The following is a 21,490-nucleotide window of genomic DNA, read 5'->3' as shown; positions in this document are numbered from 1 at the left end:
TGATTTTATTTATAAATAAAATTTGTTTCTTCAATTATTATTAGGTATATTGTATTACAAAATAAGATAATAATTAGAAATTTTTTGGTTTAATATAATCTAACATGTTCAAAAAAATAAAATCATAACCATAAGTTTATAACATCCACACATCGCACGGGTACTAGTAATTATTTAAAAAGGAAAATACAAAAAAATAAGCAAAAACGAGCAGTTACTTTACTTACGAAGTCAACTTCCCTTGAAATCAAAAAATATTTTTTGCATATTTTCTCCTATATTATTATTACTGTATTTAAAAAACATATATATACAAAATAATCAAAAATCGTAAAATCAGCAAAAAATAAATAAATTGTTTACAGATTTTTATACTATTATTAATTACAAACTCTGTAATGTCCTTTTTAAATGGGAAAAAGTTCAAAAATGGTCTCAACCTATTATAAATTGTTCAAAAATCCTCTTTCCCATCTTGGTTTTAAAAAAATGTCCTTTAGTTAATAAAAATATGACATGCAATTTAACTAAATAAATGGCCAATTTTCATCGGTCCACATAATTCTTTTTATCAAATAAGAAAAAACTCACCCAAGCCAACACCCAAACCCGTTTCTAAATCTAACCCAACTTTTGCCTCTCTTCATTTTTTTTTTAAGTAATCAATTTTTCTAGATTTATCAGTCATAAAATAGTCAACAACCTTACTTAAATTGGACGAGTCATAAAATAGTCATGGTTCCTACAAACTTTTCTTTTCTTCTATTACTTATTTTTACCTTTTATGTGTAAATTGTCATGTGAAAATCTTTTTTCAAATGATACTACTGAAATTACCAAGTAACATTTGATTCGGTTTTGAAATCATACATTATGCGAGTACTACAAGAAAATATGATGTATAATCGTGTATCAAATTATCATGTATCAAATTATGAAAATACGATATATTTTACAAAGGTACATAATCCATACCAGAGTGTCGACTATGTAAATAAATATTGTGATTAGCAAGAAAAACATATATAATGAGAAAATGACTAAATTAATATTTACGTAATACAACACAAATAGGAGTCAAATATTTACGTAATGCTTTTTTTGTTTTTAAGTGTTGCTTAGAGTAAAAATTGAAAAAGAATCATATAATTAAATCCTATTAGGAGTCAAACAGTTGTCCAATTATGAAAACATATCATCGTCCTGCCTTAGCGTAAAAATTAAAAAAGAGTCATATAATTAATCCTATTAGGAGTCAAATAGTTGTCCAATTATGAAAACCTATTATCGTCCAATTTCTCTTTCTTTCTCACATGTGACAACATTTAGTCTAACAATTAGCATATTATCGGGTGTGTTGAATATTACAAAAAGAAATTCTCATGTATTTTTTTTAAACCCAAAAACAATAGGAGGTAGCAAAAGAAAACTCTTTCTCTCATCAGCTTGGCTCGCCCGTGGTATTCCATCTCTTATATTTTGGTTAGCATCAAATTTCAAGTATTGGTTGATTTTGGTTAGTAGGTCATGTGATTTAACTGTTGGTTGATTTTAGTTAGTAGGTCATGTGATTTAACTGTTGGTTGATATTTGTGATCTTTTCAGCTTATGTAGTGATTTTTATTTTTAGCACGAAAGTAGAAGCTTTTGTTATAAAGTGATATATTCTCCCGTCTTTTGTGAACAGTGCGATGGATGTTCATCGCTGTACCAAGCGTCAGAAAGTAAGATGCTTATAATTAATTTTCCAATCAATTTTATTCTACTCACTACTCCCATCCAATCCTCAATTTTATTTTTGGTGCCACAGAATTGCAGGATTAACAACTTACCTGATGAGATGCTTATTGCCATTCTTTCCTGTTTGAACTTCCACGAGGCAGCACGCACCTCTATTCTCTCACACCGATGGAGATACTTAAGGAAGCATACACATTGCAGTCTTCACTTCTTTAATGACAAGGTTTATCCTATGCCACTAACCGAAAGGTTTATATCTTCAATTAATCAAGTCTTGAAATTGCATCACTCTCCATCTATACACCAGTTCAAAGTTTGTTTTAACTGCCCAATACCTTATGTAAGAGAAGGAGAGAAACACAAAATCAACTATGCTATTGATGCCTGGATTGATTTTGCCATAGGAAAACAAGTCAAGGTGTTTGAATTAGACTTGTTAGGGAGATGGCCTGTAAGAGATGATTTTAATTATACCATTCCTCATGTGCAAAAGCTCTTGTCTATTTCCGGAGGTGAGGTCAAGTTGATGACAACTCTCAAGACTCTTAAATCTCTTCGATTTGTTAGTGTTGAGATAACACAAGAAGTTGCTAAATTCATTTTATCCAACTGTCCCTTGCTGGAGCAACTGTGTATTTCAGCCTCAGCGTATCTCGGTTTTTTGGAGGCTACTCGTTCATTACCTAAGTTAAAGTCCATGGAAATATCTCATTGTAAACGTCTGACGGGTATAAGGGTTCGTGCTCCGAATCTCGTGTCGTTTACATACATTGGAAACTCTATCGAAAAAGGGCCTTTTAAGGAAGTTGTTCCCCGCCTATCTGAGCTAACTATTGGAGGATTCTATGCCTATTCTTTTATGATGAATGCTCCCATGCATTCAATCTATTGCAGCAACCTGAAGAGGCTTAAACTGGAAGTGTCTTCCAAGGTTGTATTCCCTTTCTTGTCCTCGCTAGAATTTTGTATTCAAATAAATTGCTAACATAAATCACTTCAATCTTGTCAGATATCTTCCTTATGCAAGGTGATTCCCAATGAATTTCATCAACTCTGCCATCTGAAAAAGCTGGAATTAGATATCACCACAAAGTTTGGTGATGGCCTTTGCTTCTTCGTATTCTTGATCAAATGTTCTCCTCATTTGTCCAGATTAACCATCCGGGTAAACATTCTTCTTGCCATATATAAGTTCTTTGTTTGATCAAATAATGATGGTTTACCCATTCAAGTTTATTACATGCGCGTGTACAACCATATCAATTAGTAGATTTTTTTGAGAATGGTAACTTTGTATTATATCCAAAAACAATATTTGGGTAATACTGAAACTATATTTACATAAGAACTCTGAAACGCTTCTCTCTCAATCTATAATGAATCAAGGACATCAATGATAGACATAGTATCATTAGTGTAAATCTAATTACACCAAAAACACAGCTGTAAGATACAATTCAGCTTAATCTTCTGCACATTATTCTCTATCCTCATAGCACCTGGAATTTCTCTCCTTCCACACTGTCTACCAGATTCAAGGAGGAATGAGTCTCCATCTACTTCTGTTCTTGGCTAGTGGACCTACCTCCTCCCAACTTCTTAGAGCTTCGGAAACCTTCCCTGGCATGGTCCATGCTATGCCCTTGAGGTTTAGAATGATACTCCATATCATGCCTATGAATTTGCAGTGTATGAAGGAGTGATTCACTGTCTCCGTAATTTCTTTACACATAAAGCATCTAGAACACAAAATCTTCCACCTCTTGATCATATTGTCCGGTGTGAGGGCAACTTCTCTGGCAGCAACCACACAAAGCAAGATATTTTGGTGGAACTTTACAACAACAACAACATACCTAGTGAAATCCCACTAAGTGGGGTTTGTGGAGAGTCAAGTGTACACACCACTATCTCGTGGAGGTAGAGAGGCTGTTTCCGAAAGAACTTTGGCTCAAGTGCATTAAACCCAAGTTAAAGAAGAAGAAAACAATGAGGAAAACAATAGTGAAGTCTGGGTTGGTAGCTAGTGAGGACAGTCTTGGGTAGGTATCCTTCAGAGGATTGAGACCTAACCATTTGTCCTTCTAAAACAGTATATGCTCCCCATTCCAGCCTGAAGAGATTTGCTGAGTGAGAAGGCATCCATAAGAGCCTGATACCCTTCCATAGCCCTGTTCCATGAGGTGTCCCAGCCACTTTGGTACAACAGTGGTTGGTGAAACCATGCGTAGTTTGCACAACTTCCTTCCAAAGACCGGCATCTTTCCCGTTATATCTCCAAAGCCATTTCATTAATATGCATTAATTGTGGAGTGCTAGAACCTTAACACCTAGGCCATGAATACTTTTAGGGAGGGTGATTTTGGGCCATTTGACTAAGTGAAATTTGTGAGTCCTACTATTCACTTGCTATAAAAAAAGACCTGATCCTGTCAAGGTGTTTCTGCACCATGCCTCGAATAGGAAATAGGGACATAAAGTAGGTGGGCATACTGTCTAAAACACTGCTAATAAGTATTACTCTGCCTCCAAGACAGCTGTTGTTGCTGCCAGGATGCAAATCTTTTCTCAAAATTTTCAATTACCGCATCCCAGATCTCAAAATCCTTGTGGATAGCACGTGGAGAAAGGTCCAAATAAGTAGCAGTGTTATTAAAAGAAAAAAGCGCAAAAAAACTCTTAAGGTCTGTTGCCGCTTTAAGCGAAAATGGAAATAAAGCGTGGGCTTTTAAATAAAAGAAAGGCCCAAAGGAAGAGAAAATGCAAATATTTATGTTTTGTCCAAGGCTTATAATTTATAAGCATGAATGACAAATATAGAAACAAAGAAATTGAATAAATGATGATTTTGTGTTTCTATCTCCTTCTTTCAGCCAGAAGCACCCTGATTTTTGTCTCCAAAAAGTTTCTTCATCCTTGGCTAACTTCTGGATCTCAGTTCCAGTTGCATTAAATTGTTCTTCTCCTCTTGAGTTTTGACTCTCCCTTCTGTTGACTATTCCAGCATCAAGTGCTCCTCCATGGCTTTGTTAATTCTGGTACTTAGTTCGCCAAAGACCTCCCGATTCCAAGTGACTAGATCTTTCTTCAAATATTTCATCTTTTGAGAAAGGATGAAATTAGGTGAGCCATTAGCCACATAACCTTGCCACCACTGTTGGACCATGTCCTGAAACTCTTCTTGATGCAACCACATATTCTTGAACTTGAAGTAAAAAGGATCATTTGACCAATCACCATTCTCAAGTGCACTAGGTTACGATCAGAACGAGTTCTCTATATTTTTGTTAGCAAGGAAATGGAGAATGTTGATTAGTATATTTGTAATTATAAAGTAATAATTCATCTATTTTTAGGGACATTATAGTCTATCAACTATATGGGGTTATTGTGGTCCTTTAGTATTTTGGTTCAAGTCTTCCCACTTTTTGGATAATATTGATCTCGTAGTTGGTGTTCTATGAACATGTTTATGTATGGTGTTCTATGAATTCACTCTCAAGTTTTCATCTCTGTTCTGAGAGATTCTCCTAGCTGGCTTGATGCCTTTGACGAGATAAAAGGCCTCAACCATTTCTTCTATACTAAAAGGATTTGAAAATTAAGAGTTTGCTCATCAGAATATTTTTGCAAGGTATTGACAAAATATTACACATACATGCTGGTTGTCTTAAATCTTAGGTAGTATTTTTTCTTTAAAACATGCCCAATGTAATCCACAAGTGAGGCCTTGGGAGAGTAGAGTGTACAAAGACCTTACCCTACCTTGAGAGGTAGAAAGACTGTTTTCGAAAGACCCTCGGTTCAAGGAAAGACATGTCAAAGCAGATAATAAGGAACGCATGAAAACATTCTGAAAAAATGGTGCAATAACTACAATAAAAATAGTGCAATAATCGAGGTATAAGAGATAGTAGGAATGTAATAGAAATCGGAGGACAAGAAACTATTTGAGAAATACTACGACTATTACTAAGGAATGATAAGCAAGTCAATGCTCTACTACCTAATAACCTTCTACCCTAATCCATGTCCCCACTATCTCCTATCTAAGGTCTCGTCCTCGGTAAGCTACAATTGTTCCATGTCCTGTGTAATCACTTCTCTCAAATATTTCTTCAGCCTACCTCGACATCTCCTGAAACCATCCATAGGCAACCTTTCACAACTCTGTACTGGGGCATCCATGTATCTCTTCTTCACATGCCCGAACCATATCAGCCTCGCGTCCCGCATCTTGTCCTTCATTGAGGCCACTCTTTTTTTTTCCGGGTATCTTCTTTTTTAATCCCATCTCTCTTAGTATGTCCACACATCCACCGAAGGATCCTCATCTCCACAACTTTCATCTTCCGAATGTGACTGTTCTTGACTAGCCAACAATCCGCCCCATGTAACATACTTGGTCTAACCCCTACTCTGTAGAATTTGCCTTTAAGTTTTGGTGGTACCTTCTTATCACTAATCACACAATACTCCGGATGCAATATAATAATTAAAAAATGTAGTTGTCAATGAATATAATTATTACCATTGACTCGAGTGTACTCTAGCGGTCAATGAAGTTGGAAAAAGAACAATGGAGGATAGGATACAGTACTAGCAGAGGTAACAAAATTAGATGAATTCTTCTCATCTTCCTAAGCTAGCTGCCAGAATTTCTTTTTCTCTAAAAGGAAAAGCTTCAGTTACATACTTCTGTTCATAAATAAAAAAATCAACGCAAGCTAAAAAATTTAGTTGATAAAAACACAGCTCATGTTGCTGGGAAGCTTGGCCAGAGATTGAAATGGACAAACTTCATTTTGAAGCAGCATGATATTGTTTGAGACTCTTTAGAATTATTGAATCCTAGTTACCATGCCCACTTGGCCCCAGGGCTTTGGTTCAACAACAAAAAGGTATTATAGCTCAGGATGTGTAGTAGATGCACGCCACCAGTTTGAGTCTTTACTAGTGAACCAAGTATGGAATTAAGTGGATAAGAAAAGATGAGTAGACCCATTAGCCACCAAGTTTTAAAGCTAGAAATATCAAACTTTTCGATAATCCCCCCCAAAATAGTTATCTCACGTACTTGGCGTGTTTGATTTCTAAATTAGTGCCTTAGTGAGGAAATTGTCGGTATTTGTACTGGTGTGGAGATGAAGGGGTCCGGTGGAATAGCCGAAGTGTATGCAGGTTAGCCTGAATATCACCGTAATATTCTTATGGTGGATGCTTCTAAATCGACTATTAGACAATCAGGTAACTTGTAATGGTTTACCGAATCATCATGTGTGTGGATGGGGGCACATAAAGTCAGTAGCAACTTTGTATTTTCATTTTTCTGTTCCTATTACCATTTCTCTTCCTCTTTTTCCCTCTGTTATTCAGGTTCTAACTATTGTTATGATAAGTGGATGTAGTCTATTCACTAGGTATTTATTTTTACCATTTGATTTTCTCTGCATCTTTTTTGTTGATTTTCTTCACATTTCTTGGTGTAAACATCTTAACAATTCTCCTAATATGCCTTCTTTTTCTTCTTTGTGGCAGTTAACATTCCTTCCTTTCTTCTCTCATCTCATTAAGAGACATGTAAGAGAAATGTTATCTAGCTAGTTTATAGAGCTTTCAAGAGATTCATTAGTTCAAAATATTTATCCTCTGTCTTGCTTTGACGCATCAATCTCATTTTTATTTTAAAAGCATGACTTATATATATATATATATTTTATTTTTTTTTAGGTTGTACGGGGTTATGGGGATTTGAATGACGTATTTGAGAAGGTATGTTTGATCATCGCTAATCTTTTCATTTCAGAAACTTTTGGGTCTAAAATTTATAAGAATTGCAAGTTTTTTTTTTTTTTGCAGGGCCAGGCTAAAGCGCACGCTGCTGATCGTATAGTACAAGAAGCTATGACATTTAGTCATAAATGTCTAAAGGTTGTGAAGTTGGTTGGTTTTATTGGGTCTACAAGTGATTATGAACTTGCTTCACATTTGCTGCGAATTGCTGGATCTCTCAAGAGAATGATCCTTTGTGCTGATTATGATTATTTCATGTATAATGAGTTTTGGCCGTACTCCATGTGGAAGAAGGCAATCCGAAAGTGTGCTCATCAGCTTAAAGCAAATTTACCCCCCAGAGCTGAATTGTTGACATATGGCCATGGTTTTTCGAAGAGAATTAAGTTAATTTAAATTTGCATATTTACTATTACTTCTCTTATTGTGTCTTTTGAATTGTTCTTATTATTTTAAGAGAAAATTGGTTGGATAACTTATGTACTTTGTTGAACTTTCGCCTCTTTTTAACTACTGAAATTATATGCAAGTGTTTGAGTTCCAAAGCTATGTTATGTTATTTTTAATATCTTAATCGACTGCATTTTATTATGATAGCAGGACTCTACTTGAGTGCGCCCAATTAATCAGCCTTCTCATTTATTTTACATTTTCATATCCATCGTAGGCACATCTAAGATTATTATTTCCTATGTACTACAGGAGCTATAGCCATTAACTTGGTAATCAAACTTTTTGTTATTCTAAAAATTACAGCATGAGGAGAAGTTTTGGAGTATTTTCAAGAAGCAAGTAAATATTAATCAACAAAATGATTAATGAACTCTTATAGTCTTATTCTTATTCTTCTATTTCATAAAAGAGGATCCTAAACCCGCCACATGGCAGTCCTCATTAATCAATATAACGCTGCTTCAAAAAAGTCATTAACTTACAACTGTCTCAGAAAAATCACAACCGACACTTGGCCTACACTAATGCGCATAGTACCTGCGATTACTCCGTCAACAAAACCCTTCTCCATTCTACCTATATCACGGTAAAGTATTTTAGACTAGCAACTTCTCCTGCAGGTTAAACTTATCAATCAAGGGAAACGTACTAATTAATTTTAGATGCCCCATAATTGGATGGCTTTGAGGAGGATTTCAAGTTGAGATTGTATTATAATGGAAGTGTTCCAGGAGAGTTGTTTCTATAGTTCTATTTGGAGAATGTCTTACCTCTTTGACACAGTTCAATCTTTATTTTTCTCATTTTCTTTCCTTTGTTTGGCTTAAAAAATTAGATTCAGAAAGCTTTTGTAAAAAACTGAGAATATCTTTTCGGCTTTTTGACTTTTCAAGATTTAAATATTGCATAATGGGTTTTGAATAAGCTGCTTAGTCATCTATTGGCATGTATAGACAGTCTTAGCACATATGAACGATCGCCTGACTATACACTATTGTGTTATGATGAAGAGTCTGATAAAATAAATATGTTAATATGCTAATTCTTATTATCATATTCACTATTGTGTTATGATGACAGAAAAGTTTAACAACTGGTGAAGTAGCTGATGTTTCCTAGATGTTGTGCAAGTCTCTTTTCTTTTATCTTAATTTTAGGAGTAGTGCTATATTTTTTCCTGAATTGATAAGGTAATATTATTTTCATATACAAATTTGACATATCCATTACACGTGAATTGTGTTGTATGCTTACAAGGGTAGAGAGACCTATATAATATTTTAAATTCCAGTATGGAACCCATTAATTCATGCTTATTTTCCAGGTTAAATCAAGATTACTGCTTCAAATATAGGACACTCACCAAGTAACTTACTTTTCACTTTCTATGCCGAACCCATGCCGGATTCTCCAAAAATATACTACTTTTAAAAAACCGACACACATATTGACATTCTTTTAGAGTCTGAGAAACATAGCTAAGTAGTTACCAATTGGACCTTTAGTTCCTTTTAGCTTGAAAAGGCTAAACTGGACTGATCTTTACCTCACTTTGAGTTGCTCAAAAGTTTATGAAGTAGCTCAGTTTCATATACTTCCTGCAACAAATGTCTATGTTTTTGTTTCTGCTTTTGGGATAATACATGTGACATCTTCTTTTTTGATAGAATAAGAGCAATGACTTTGGCAGAGGAAGATAATTTTCTACATAAGATAAAGCTGCAAGTAGAATAAGATGGATAATCTAGAACTGTATCATGTAGCTGGAAACTTTCTGCTTAAAAGAACTGCTACAAAAGCCAAAAGAAACAAAAAAAATAGAGGAAGAAAAGTCAAAGATAGTAGGCTGAAAAGAAAAAGAAAAGCAGCCAGCATCAATTTTTCCTTACGCGTAGCCGACCTTACGCGTTTTCGTGTTGAAAACGCGTAAATTTTTTCTTTACGCGTTTTTGTTCCTCTTATAAATAGAGGGCATTCTGCCCTCATTTATATTATCCCATAAAGAGAGAGTAAGAATACAAAGAGAGTTTTACACCAAGATAAATATTGTAGTCTTGAGTGTCCTCTTTAGTAGTTGTTCCTTTTACAAGAGAGAAGTGTTAATTGTTGTTTTCTCCTTGTATTTGAGAGCTGTGTACTCCACAAAAATATAGTGAGATCCTTCTACCCCGTGGTTTTTCCCTTCTATCATTTAGAGGGGTTTCCACGTAAAATTCTCGTGTCCAATTTATTTTCAATATTTTCATCATATCAAACTTTAGTTGTGGTGCTTCCTCACCCCAACAGTGGTATCAGAGCCCTCGGTTATTCTGTCTATTTTATGCGAATATACTATCTGTGAATAGTAACTTTTCGTGAATAGTAAAATTCGGTGAATAGTACTATTCACGTGAATAGTAAATTTTGGTGACTGTACAGTTTGTCACGACTGTTCGTAAAAATATTCAGAAACAATCTAGAAGGGTGTGAAGCAAATAACAATGTCGAGTACAACAAAGTTTGATGTTGAAAAATTCAATGGGACTAATTTCTCATTGTGGAAAATGAAAATAAAAGCGATATTGAGAAAAGACAATTGCTTAGCTGCAATTGATGGCAGGCCCACAGACTTTGTTGATGACAGCAAGTGGAACGACATAGACAGCAACGCAGCTGCTGATCTACACTTGGCACTAGCTGATCAAGTGTTGTCTAGTGTAGCGGAAAAGCGGACGGCGAAGGAAATATGGGATACCCTTACAGGGTTGTATGAGGCCAAGTCTTTGCATAATAAAATATTCTTAAAAAGAAGATTGTATACTCTTCGAATGGCAGAGTCCATGTCAGTTACTGAACACATCAATACTTTGAATACTCTATTTTCGCAACTTACAACAATGGGTTGCAAAATAGAGGGTACTGAACGTGTGGAGCTTCTACTTCAAAGTCTGCCTGACTCGTATGATCAACTCATCATCAACCTGACGAACAATACAGACAGTCTAGTTTTCGATGAAATTGCAGCTGCTGTCTTGGAAGAAGAAAATCGGCGCAAAAATAAGGAAGACAGACAAGCAAGTTCGCAGCAAGCTGAAGCTTTGATGATGGTGAGAGGAAGACCAACGGAACGTGGCCCCAGTGGGAGTCACAATCATGGCAGATCTCAATCAAGAAATAAGAAGAATATCAAGTGCTACAACTGTGGCAAGAAAGGGCACTTCAAGAAAGATTGTCGGTTTAAGAAGAAGAGTGAAAACCCTGAGTCATCAAATGCTCAAGGGAATATTGCATGTACCTCGGATGATGGCGATATTTTATGTAGTGAGGCAATATCAAATAATGAAGGCAGAAAACGTTTCACTGATGTCTGGATCATGGACACAGGAGCAACATGGCATATGACTTCCAGGAGAGAATGGTTCCATCAATATAATCCTATATCAGGAGGGTCTGTGTTCATGGGAAACGATCATGCTTTGGATGTTATTGGTATTGGGTCCATCAAAATAAAGATGTATAATGGCACGGTTCGCACCATCCAGGAGGTACGACATGTAAAAGACTTGAAGAAGAATCTATTGTCTTTAGGACAACTAGATGATAATGGATGTTCATATAAGACTCATGGTGGAGTCATGAGAATATCCAAAGGAGCGCTTGTAGTGATGAAAGCAGAAAAATTTGCTGCAAATCTATATGTGCTTAAAGGTGAAACACACCAAGAAAGAGAAGCATCAACCGCGTCAGCAAGTTCATTTGAAGAATCAACGATGATGTGGCATCGTAAACTTGGCCATATGTCGGAACGAGGTTTGAAGATTCTTGCTGAGCAAAAACTTCTTCCAGGGCTCAAAAAGGTTTCACTACCCTTTTGTGAGCATTGTGTTACCAGTAAGCAAAATAGACTGAAGTTTAGCAGTTCCTCTGCTAAAAGCAAGGAAATACTAGATCTGGTTCACTCTGATGTCTGGCAAGCACCGGTGGAGTCTCTAGGAGGAGCGAAATATTTCGTGTCATTTATCGACAATTACTCCAGGAGAAGTTGGGTGTATCCAATCAAGAGGAAGGCAGATGTTTTTTCAGTTTTCAAAGAATTCAAAGCGCGGGTGGAACTTGAATCTGAGAAAAAGATCAAGTGTTTGAGGACAGATAATGGAGGAGAATACACTGGTGATGAATTTAATAACTTCTGTAAACAAGAAGGTATTAAACGACAGTTCACGGTGGCATATACTCCACAACAAAATGGAGTAGCAGAGCGGATGAACAGAACTTTGTTGGAACGGACAAGAGCTATGTTGGCAACTGCAGGGTTGGAAAAACCATTCTGGGCAGAAGCAGTCAAAACCGCCTGTTATGTGATCAATCGGTCACCATCAACCGCAATTGATCTGAAAACGCCAATGGAGATGTGGACAGGAAAACCAGCTGATTATTCTCGCTTACATATATTTGGAAGTCCTGCTTATGTTATGTACAACACCCAAGAAAAATCAAAGTTGGATCCAAAATCCAGGGAATGCATTTTCTTAGGGTATGCTGATGGAGTCAAGGGGTATCGCTTGTGGGATCCCACAGCCCGCAAGGTGGTAATCAGCAGGGATGTTGTATTTGTTGAAAACAAGATACAAGCAAAAGAAGGTAGCACTTCAAAAGAAAAATCAAAGACTACTACAGTTGAAGTTGAAGAAATAGAAGAAGTTCCAGTTTCTTCTGAAGCAGCACCAGAGCATGAAGAACAAGAGCAAGCTGAGATCGAAACTCCAGAAGTTCGACGGTCAACTAGGGAGAGAAGAGAACCAGCTTGGCACTCAGATTATTCTATGGAGAGTAATATTGCATACTGTCTATTAACAGAAGATGGAGAGCCTTCAACCTTTCAAGAAGCTATGAAAGGCCAAGAATCATCTCTGTGGGTGGCAGCAATGCAAGAAGAAATTGAAGCTCTTCATAAAAATAAAACATGGGATCTTGTTCAATTACCACAAGGAAGGAAGGCCATTGGAAACAAATGGGTCTACAAGATCAAACGCAATGGTAATGATCAAGTGGAGAAATATCGTGCAAGATTGGTGGTAAAAGGATTCGCTCAGAAAGAAGGTATCGATTTCAATGAGATATTTTCTCCAGTGGTTCGACTCACAACAATTCGAGTGGTCCTGGCGATGTGTGCTACATTTGACTTGTACTTGGAGCAGTTAGATGTCAAAACTGCATTTCTTCATGGAGAACTTGAAGAAGAAATTTATATGCTCCAACCAGAAGGTTTTGAAGAACAGGGAAAAAAGAACTTGGTTTGCAGGTTGAACAAATCTCTATACGGTCTCAAACAGGCGCCGAGATGTTGGTATAAGAGATTTGATTCCTTCATTATAAGCCTTGGATACAACAGACATAGTTCAGATCCTTGTGTTTATTACAAGAGATTTGGTGATGAAGACTTTGTTATTTTGTTGTTGTATGTTGACGACATGTTGGTAGCAGGCCCCAACAAAGATCGTCTCACAAATTTAAAGGCACAGTTGGCTAGGGAGTTTGAAATGAAGGACTTCGGACCAGCAAACAAGATTCTAGGGATGCAAATTCACCGAGACAGAAATAATAGGAACATTTGGCTTTCTCAAAAGAACTACTTGAAGAAAATCTTGAGACGTTTCAAGATGCAAGACTGTAAGTCAATTTCTACCCCACTTCCTATTAATTTCAAGTTATCCTCAAGTATGTGTCCTAGTAATGAAGCAGAGAGGATGGAGATGTCTAGAGTACGTATGCATCAGCAGTGGGAAGTTTAATGTTCGCTATGGTATGTACAAGACCTGACATTGCACAAGCAGTGGGAGTGGTTAGTCGGTACATGGCTAATCCTGGTAGAGAGCATTGAAATACTGTTAAGAGGATCCTTAGATACATCAATGGTACCTCAGATGTTACAATGTGTTATGGAGGATCAGACTTTACTGTTAAAGGTTATGTTGATTCAGATTATGCAGGTGATCTTGATAAAAGCAAGTCCACCACATGTTATGTGTTTACTCTTGCTGGAGGAGCTGTAAGCTGGGTTTCAAAACTACAGTCTATCGTGGCTACATCTACGACGGAAGCAGAATATGTAGCAGCTACACAAGCTAGAAAAGAGGCAATATGGATGCAGATGTTATTGGAGGAGCTCAGGCACAAACAAGAGAAGATTGCTCTATTTTGTGACAGTCAGAGCGCTTTGCATCTTGCAAAGAATCCGGCATTTCATTCAAGGACAAAGCACATACGAGTTCAGTATCACTTTGTTCGTGAGAAGGTGGAAGAAGGCAGTGTGGATATTCAGAAAATTCACACTAATGACAACCTGGCAGATATGTTTACGAAGCCGATCAACAGTAACAAGTTCATATGGTGTCGATCTTCTATTGGCCTAGAAGAAACGTAACATTGCAGTAGTTGGGTAGAAAGGATGGTGTGAAGACTTAATTGATTGTCAATTAAATCTTCAAGTGGGAGAAATGCTACAAAAGCCAAAAGAAACAAAAAAAATAGAGGAAGAAAAGTCAAAGATAGTAGGCTGAAAAGAAAAAGAAAAGCAGCCAGCATCAATTTTTCCTTACGCGTAGCCGACCTTACGCGTTTTCGTGTTGAAAACGCATAAATTTTTCCTTTACGCGTTTTTGTTCCTCTTATAAATAGAGGGCATTCTGCCCTCATTTATATTATCCCATAAAGAGAGAGTAAGAATACAAAGAGAGTTTTACACCAAGATAAATATTGTAGTCTTGAGTGTCCTCTTTAGTAGTTGTTCCTTTTACAAGAGAGAAGTGTTAATTGTTGTTTTCTCCTTGTATTTGAGAGCTGTGTACTCCACAAAAATATAGTGAGATCCTTCTACCCCGTGGTTTTTCCCTTCTATCATTTAGAGGGGTTTCCACGTAAAATTCTCGTGTCCAATTTATTTTCAATATTTTCATCATATCAAACTTTAGTTGTGGTGTTTCCTCACCCCAACAAGAACATATTTTAGTTGGATGAAATACATTTTCAGCATATACACCCTTCTATCAACAGTATCCAAGGCCTAATGCTCAAAACAATGACTCTTTGAGTAACATAATGAATTCAGAAAGTTTCCAGAACTGTTGCAAAGAAAGAATGAAAAAGTGCTATGACAGACACTGGAATAGTTACTATTCAATGACCCAACAAAGATGTACCGTTTCTCCCTAGCACATAACATGAAACCTTGATCCTGTATATTATTAAAGGGATCAAGTCTACAAAGGAGAAATTTAATGCGTGGCTAAGAAATGATTTTGTAAGATAAATCTGATTTTAGCTATGGAAAAAGTTCATCTACGTGCAGAAACATATGCAAGTATAGCTTTGGTCTACTTATTGTCGAGAAGCAATATTTGTCGATGTTTAACAAGCTATATGAAATAAAATACTGCTACTGTGACAAGCTTTGAATTGGTTTAATCATGTTATCTTTTTTCCTGGATAAGGATGATATTTGTTGGCGACCTATCCCAAATTGATTAGGTTTAGATGATTAAAATAGGATTGTTTCTCTGTATTGGTGAGTTATGTTTTCAGACATAATGGTTCTTACATTTCCAGATTCTTCGAGTCTGTTCCATGACAAAAAATTGTAAAGAACGAGAAATCGGCCCAGAAGCAGTTCCAGCAAAAACTTAATATTGAATGATTTATAAATAGCACTGCAAGAACACATGATCTCAGCAAAAGTTCACACAGCTACAAAGGGGAAGAATAGCTTCGCTTTTGAACTGCTTCAGGTGTCTCTTAGTATGGAGTGAGTGAGGTACCATCAAGAAGGCAAACTCATTCCGAATCCTATAGGGTCTTTATATTCATTCCTAAATCTTACACTGTAAAATCTCTTAGCTATTCTGCAAAACAATCAAATTAAAAGTCTAAATAAACGCTAAGTTCCTTGTATTAATTATTATAGTTACACCTTTATTCTCCTGCTCACCTTGGGATGTTGAGAAGCAAGGTTTCCCAAGACAAAGTCCAAACTGCTTCCTACTATTGCTCATTCATCTACTCTGCATTATCTCGTAGCTATCACTTTTTTTAAAATATAACTTGATGGATAATGCTTAGCTTTTCCATTTCTTTTTAAAAGCTTCCTTTGATCATTTCCCTCTCTTCTTTTCTTTGATGGTATTAATTTTGATATGGATTAACCTTGGCAACTTTGCCTCAGGTATTAATTTACATTTTCCCCATGTATAAATGTTTCCCCATGTATCCCCCCGTTGTTTGTCTTTTTGCTACAATTATTATTATGGAAAAATCATAATTTGAGCTAGCGGTTGTGGGTAGTAACATATTTGGCTTTCCTAGCATGTTTAATCTTGTATTATGCATCTTTAGCAACCGTTGGATACAAAATTCTGTAAATAATGGTAGAGTATTGTAGGGGATATGTTATAAAAGAAAAATCGGATTATCTTCTCTGTAAGAAGACGAGGGTGATCTCCAGCTGGACACTAGGCAACAAAGGGTGGTGATTATAATAAGAGAAATAGCCAAAAGCCCCCTCAACCTATACACGAATTTTCAACTATACACTTAAATTTCACGGGGATTCCATCACCATCCTGAAGTATTTAAAATTGAAATTATTACCTTCCTAAATGCTTAGCTGACAAGTTGAGTGTATTCCACCGTCTTTGAGAGAGTCAGCACAAAAAATAAAGATGAAAAACTTTATTTTTAGTATCTCTTTTCATAAATATATATATTTTTAATTATCCTTTTTGAAAAAAAAATAATTTCTTTTTTCTCCATAGCAGCATAGACCAAATCTCTCCACCACTCACCATTTTTAAGCCTCTGTCGCTGCTACCATCTCCACTGAATTCACCATTGTTGATTCTAAACAAGTTTTCGAATTCTCATGTAAGAAAACTTGTAAAACCAATTTAATCAACTATAGACAAAATGACATATATTTATATCACCTCAAAAGACTTTGGATCTGATTTGGAAGAAATTGATCTGGGTTTAATTAAATCCATTTGAACGGCCATTGAATTCCAAAAAAATATTTTTTTAAAAACTAATAGATCCTTTAATTATCAATCTCAACTCTCAATTAATCAATTACATCTTAGAATTGGCATGATATCAATCTTATTAATTGTTCAATTGCCGGTGAATCAAACTTTTTCTCTTCAAAATTGCTGCCGCCGGCGTTGATAGCGATGGCGTGGAGTACATCGGCGGCTTCTCTTCATCTTCCTTGAGAGGATAATGTTGAGACCTCCATTAATGGCAGCACCACTCCCTTCGTTCGTGCTTTCTCTTTCCTTTCCCCTCACTTTTTTCAGTTTGTTTTCCTATCTGTAAACGGGAAAAAGATGAAGTAAAAAGAATGATGTAAGCTTCAGAGTGTTTTGGACACTGGAAAATCAGCACTTCCAACAGTGCCTATGCTCAACCCAAAATGATTCAAACTTTAGAAAAATGAGAATTATAGCAGCACACTTCCTAAAATTGTTTTCTCTTTGAACTCACTTTTCTCAACTCAATGGTATCACTAAAGTGAAAGAAGATTCCGCCTTTTAATTAACTAAAGAACTAAAAGGATTTTGGTGTTCATATTAATGGTGAAAATATCTATAGTATATGAAGGAATGACGAGAATATAGGAGAAAAGGATAAAGAATTATAAAAAAAATAAATTAATATCGACATGTCAAACACGTGAAACTCACATATTAATATAGATGTGGTTATGACTTTTTAAGGGTGTAATAATTTCAGTTTTAAACACTTCAAGGGATGATAGGATCCCCGTGAAATTTAAGTGTGTAGTTGAAAATTCGAGTATAGATTGAGGGGGCTTTTGCTATTTTCTCTTATAATAATGTTGACAAGTTTGAGGATTAAAGAAAATGGTAAGATGAAAACAAGAATTGGTATAATATTTCTCTTTGCATGTTTCATAGCTTTATAGTACTTGTACGGAAGGGTCTGTCTTAGCCCATTTTTTGGGTGAGAATATAAGCAGAAGCAAAGCAATATCTTGATGAAATATATTGTTGATTAAGATGATGGTGTCACATGAAATCATCACCAACTTTTAAACATAAGTTAGATTCGATCGAAACATGGAATATGTTAATGTTTTAAGAATCGTGCATCACTAAGTTGTTTCTTTCCTTTTTCAGGCCTGTGGCTGCCGATAGAGAAATGAAAATTTCATAATCGAGGATGTGGAAACTGAATTATATATATGTTTTCTGTTTAGGGGTTGGACAACTTATGGTAGAAAGAAAAGAATGGTTTGGTTTATAAATTTTCTTGCTCCTATTGTGTTGCTCATTTAGAAAACTAGCTACATGATTTTTCTTCTTTTGTATAAAGATGAATATAAGATCACCATGTTACTCTTCCTTGGCCTTAAATAGTGCTGCGCATTGTTTTTTGTCCATTTCAGTTAGATAGGATTAATGATTAACTGACTTTCATTTTGAAAAATTCGAAATTGTAGGTGTGTCAGTTAACAAAGATGAATCTGGATGTGTAGTTGTTTTTGCATGTCAGCTACGAGGAACTTGAGTCAGCGTGTTACTTTGTGAATGTATCTGTTCTCCTATTTTTTCATTTTTATAGAAGCTGAAGGTCGTATTTGTACCTTTAGTGTACCAATGACACAATTAGAATGTTCGAATTTCAAGCAATATGGCGCTGAAGTAACTCATGCCATACTTTCAGTAAAAGCTCTATTTATGTATCTCCCATTTCATTTCTTTTCTATTTCAGTTATGTGTTTTACATGATTTAATATTTTATTTATTCAAATGTATATAGTGTTATTTGTTAAGGGTCTGGCCACCTTATTGAAACTAACCATTAAATTTAATAGGTCATGATTTTGATAAATCTTTACATCATGAAGTTCTTGAGAGCGAGTACATGTGTACGCCCCAAAATTGAATTTCTATATTTTGGATGTACACACAAATATATACAACAACACTTGACTATTTCATGAAAAATCATTCAATATTGAGAAGCTAATTAAATTGAAAGAACAAAAGTTAAGATCAACAGAAACAGAAGATAAAGTGAACAACTATTAGGACTTTTATAATCATTAATTATAAGTTCTGGAGATAAATGACAATATCAAATCTTTTAATTTATGTTGGAACAATCTTGATATCTTATAATTTTTGAAGAAAAAAAAACATAGTTACTTTTAATATTTGAATATTCGAAAAGGGCTTAATAGGGTGATTGCTACTGCGGGAAGTGCGGGCAAATTACCTAGTAAGAAAATATTTAAGAAGTAAAATTTAGTCAATATAAAAGTACCTAATATTAAGAATGTTTACATCTTACCAATAATAAAGATTTACTAGCTATAACCGTAAAAGTAAATGAAAAATATTCAAAAATGCCCTCAACGTATTAGAATTGGTTCAAAATGTTCTCCTTCTACCTATTGGATCAAATTTGTGTAAGGACCCAATTTCTCAGGTCATGATGGCACCTGCTAACACCCACCAACAGGTAAGCCTAATCCTTAACCCTTGGCCGGAAACCAGAGGCAATGGGCTACCAAGCGGAGGATGAACCAATAAAGCGGAAAATAAATAGTAATGAGAGAAATAGAGATAACACACAAGGAACCATCCTAAGACCTGACATCAGTCAGTAATCGAGCATATAAATCAAAATACGAGTACAAGGCTTTTAAAATACAATTATAAGTACAGACAGTCTTCGAAAGCAAGTAAAGACTAGTCCTAGTCCAACATAGATGGAAATCGGCAACTCTGGACGCCAGGAGCTCACCCAATCTCCGACTAAAAAGCTTCTCCGCACCAGTCCTAATCAACGACCCCGTACTATGATCGACAGGATGCAGAAGTGTAGTATGAGTACCAATGAATGATACTCAGTAGGCATAGGACGACTGAGCTCCACAGATAAAGCAAATATAAATAACATACAACCAGGTAAATACAACACAAGTAAATAATCAGGAACTAGCATAAGGTAGTATAGGAAATAAGGTAAAGAGATAAGATACATAGATGAAAGATCATAGTCAAGAAACGCACCTGAAAGTGCAAACCGATAATCTATTTACAATAAGAAGATACCATATAAGTCAACTAATCAAGAATGGAATACTAACTGCAAGCGCTAATCACATAGCCACATAAGGACTAATCCAATTGAACCTAATAGAAAATACCAACAATAACTCCAACTAAGACACTCTGCAGACCAACTACAAATACAACAAGAGATAAGTACAAGTATAATCAAATAATAACCGAACCGACGCTCATACCCCCAAAAGGTACAAACAATGACAAACATACCCCCTGCCCCCATAAAATTGGGGGACCAAACAACAAACAAATATAACGGCGATAGGCGATAGGCAATGTTAATGAATGCAAGTTTGTTATAAAACCAGTAACATCATTGGTGACTCTAAAAGATCATCAACAAATGTATAGACCCACTCCATCCCTCGGCCTTCTAGGATGGACCTATGTAGCTCCCTCATCTATTTCAGTGGTGCACTGGACAGAGGGGCCCATAGGTGATGCGGGAAGTCTGCATACACTTTCTGGGCTCGAATTAGGTCTTATATAAACATATAACATCCCTGTAGTGTTACCAGAGAGTGAGTGGCCAAGCCGAAGTAGAAAAGGGCAACGACAAAGACATCCCAAATGCAGCCAAAGTGGAAAAAGAGTGACGCCGCATTGGATATTAATAAAACTGAATGCATCCTCGATGCCTGTCACGCCCCGAGAGGGTACCCTAGACGTGGCCGGCACTCAGAAACTATTTCTGGCTCCCAAGCGAACCACTTGACCTGATCACACATCCGTTCATTCAATCAACCAGCAGAAGGTTTAAAATAAAGAAATAATTTAGTGGGCAATTCCAATCATCAATCTAACTCAAAGAAAGAAAGGCCATGGGCCAACAAATAAAACTTCAATCTATGTCATTAAAATAGTCTAACACGAATAATTCATGGAAATAAAATACTCAATTGACCCATCACTATCTAGTCTATAAAGCCTCTATCACTACTATCTAATTGGTGCCAATGACATGTTCATGGCTACCTCAAATCAGAATGAAAAGACTAAACTCAACACAAGAATAACATAAGTGTGTCCTCCGAATGTAGGGGAGGACTCACCAATAAGATGAGTGTGAATAGATCCTCAATGGTTCTCCTATTGACGATCTCTTAAACTTGTATCTGCATCATGAAATGATGCAGGTCTAAATGGACGTCAGTACATGGAATGTACGAGTATGTAATATGGCAGAATGAAACATACTTCAAGATAGAATAATATCAGTTCAGATATCTCAAATCAGAAAGATAAGAAAAACTCAATCAAGGTGTCATAAGTCTAAAGTAAGAATACATTTTAGACAAAGACCAATCATATACCATCCAATCCAATACAATCATATACAATACAGTTCAATCAAATTATTTACAGTTCGATCCCAT

At 35.9% G+C, this 21,490-nt stretch overlaps 1 protein-coding gene across 4 annotated transcripts; it reads left to right on the top strand.

Moving 5' to 3' along the window:
- Nucleotides 1-1,425: 1,425 nt before the first annotated feature.
- LOC129871138 (FBD-associated F-box protein At4g10400-like) lies at nucleotides 1,426-8,008 on the top strand. Of its 4 annotated transcripts, none has more exons than XM_055946020.1 (7): nucleotides 1,426-1,460; nucleotides 1,688-1,724; nucleotides 1,811-2,671; nucleotides 2,750-2,905; nucleotides 7,279-7,320; nucleotides 7,471-7,512; nucleotides 7,600-8,008. In XM_055946020.1, the coding sequence occupies exons 2-7, from the start codon at nucleotides 1,692-1,694 to the stop codon at nucleotides 7,927-7,929; spliced, it is 1,464 nt and encodes a 487-aa protein (XP_055801995.1). In that variant the 5' UTR covers nucleotides 1,426-1,460; nucleotides 1,688-1,691; the 3' UTR covers nucleotides 7,930-8,008. The 4 variants fall into 4 exon arrangements, with proteins under 4 accessions (XP_055801995.1, XP_055801996.1, XP_055801993.1 ...); XM_055946021.1 differs by lacking the exon at nucleotides 1,426-1,460 and adding an exon at nucleotides 1,466-1,482; XM_055946018.1 differs by lacking the exon at nucleotides 1,426-1,460 and having other exon boundaries at nucleotides 1,639-2,671.
- The last annotated feature ends 13,482 nt before the right edge of the window (nucleotides 8,009-21,490 follow it).

Source organism: Solanum dulcamara, chromosome 10, assembly GCF_947179165.1.
Source record: "Solanum dulcamara chromosome 10, daSolDulc1.2, whole genome shotgun sequence".
Taxonomy (NCBI): Eukaryota; Viridiplantae; Streptophyta; class Magnoliopsida; order Solanales; family Solanaceae; genus Solanum; species Solanum dulcamara.
Note: the sequence above shows the minus strand (reverse complement) of the source record. Positions and strands in the feature narration are given on the sequence as shown.

What these genes read in the sequence shown, in the direction of transcription:
- LOC129871138 (XM_055946018.1), top strand. Translation starts at nt 1,730, where the DNA reads ATGCTTATAATTAATTTTCCAATCAATTTTATTCTACTCACTACTCCC. An exon ending in TGTCCAGATTAACCATCCGG is followed by an intron (nt 2,906 to 7,278) that starts GTAAACATTCTT and finishes TCTTTGTGGCAG; the next exon opens with TTAACATTCCTTCCTTTCTT. An exon ending in TGAATGACGTATTTGAGAAG is followed by an intron (nt 7,513 to 7,599) that starts GTATGTTTGATC and finishes TTTTTTTTGCAG; the next exon opens with GGCCAGGCTAAAGCGCACGC.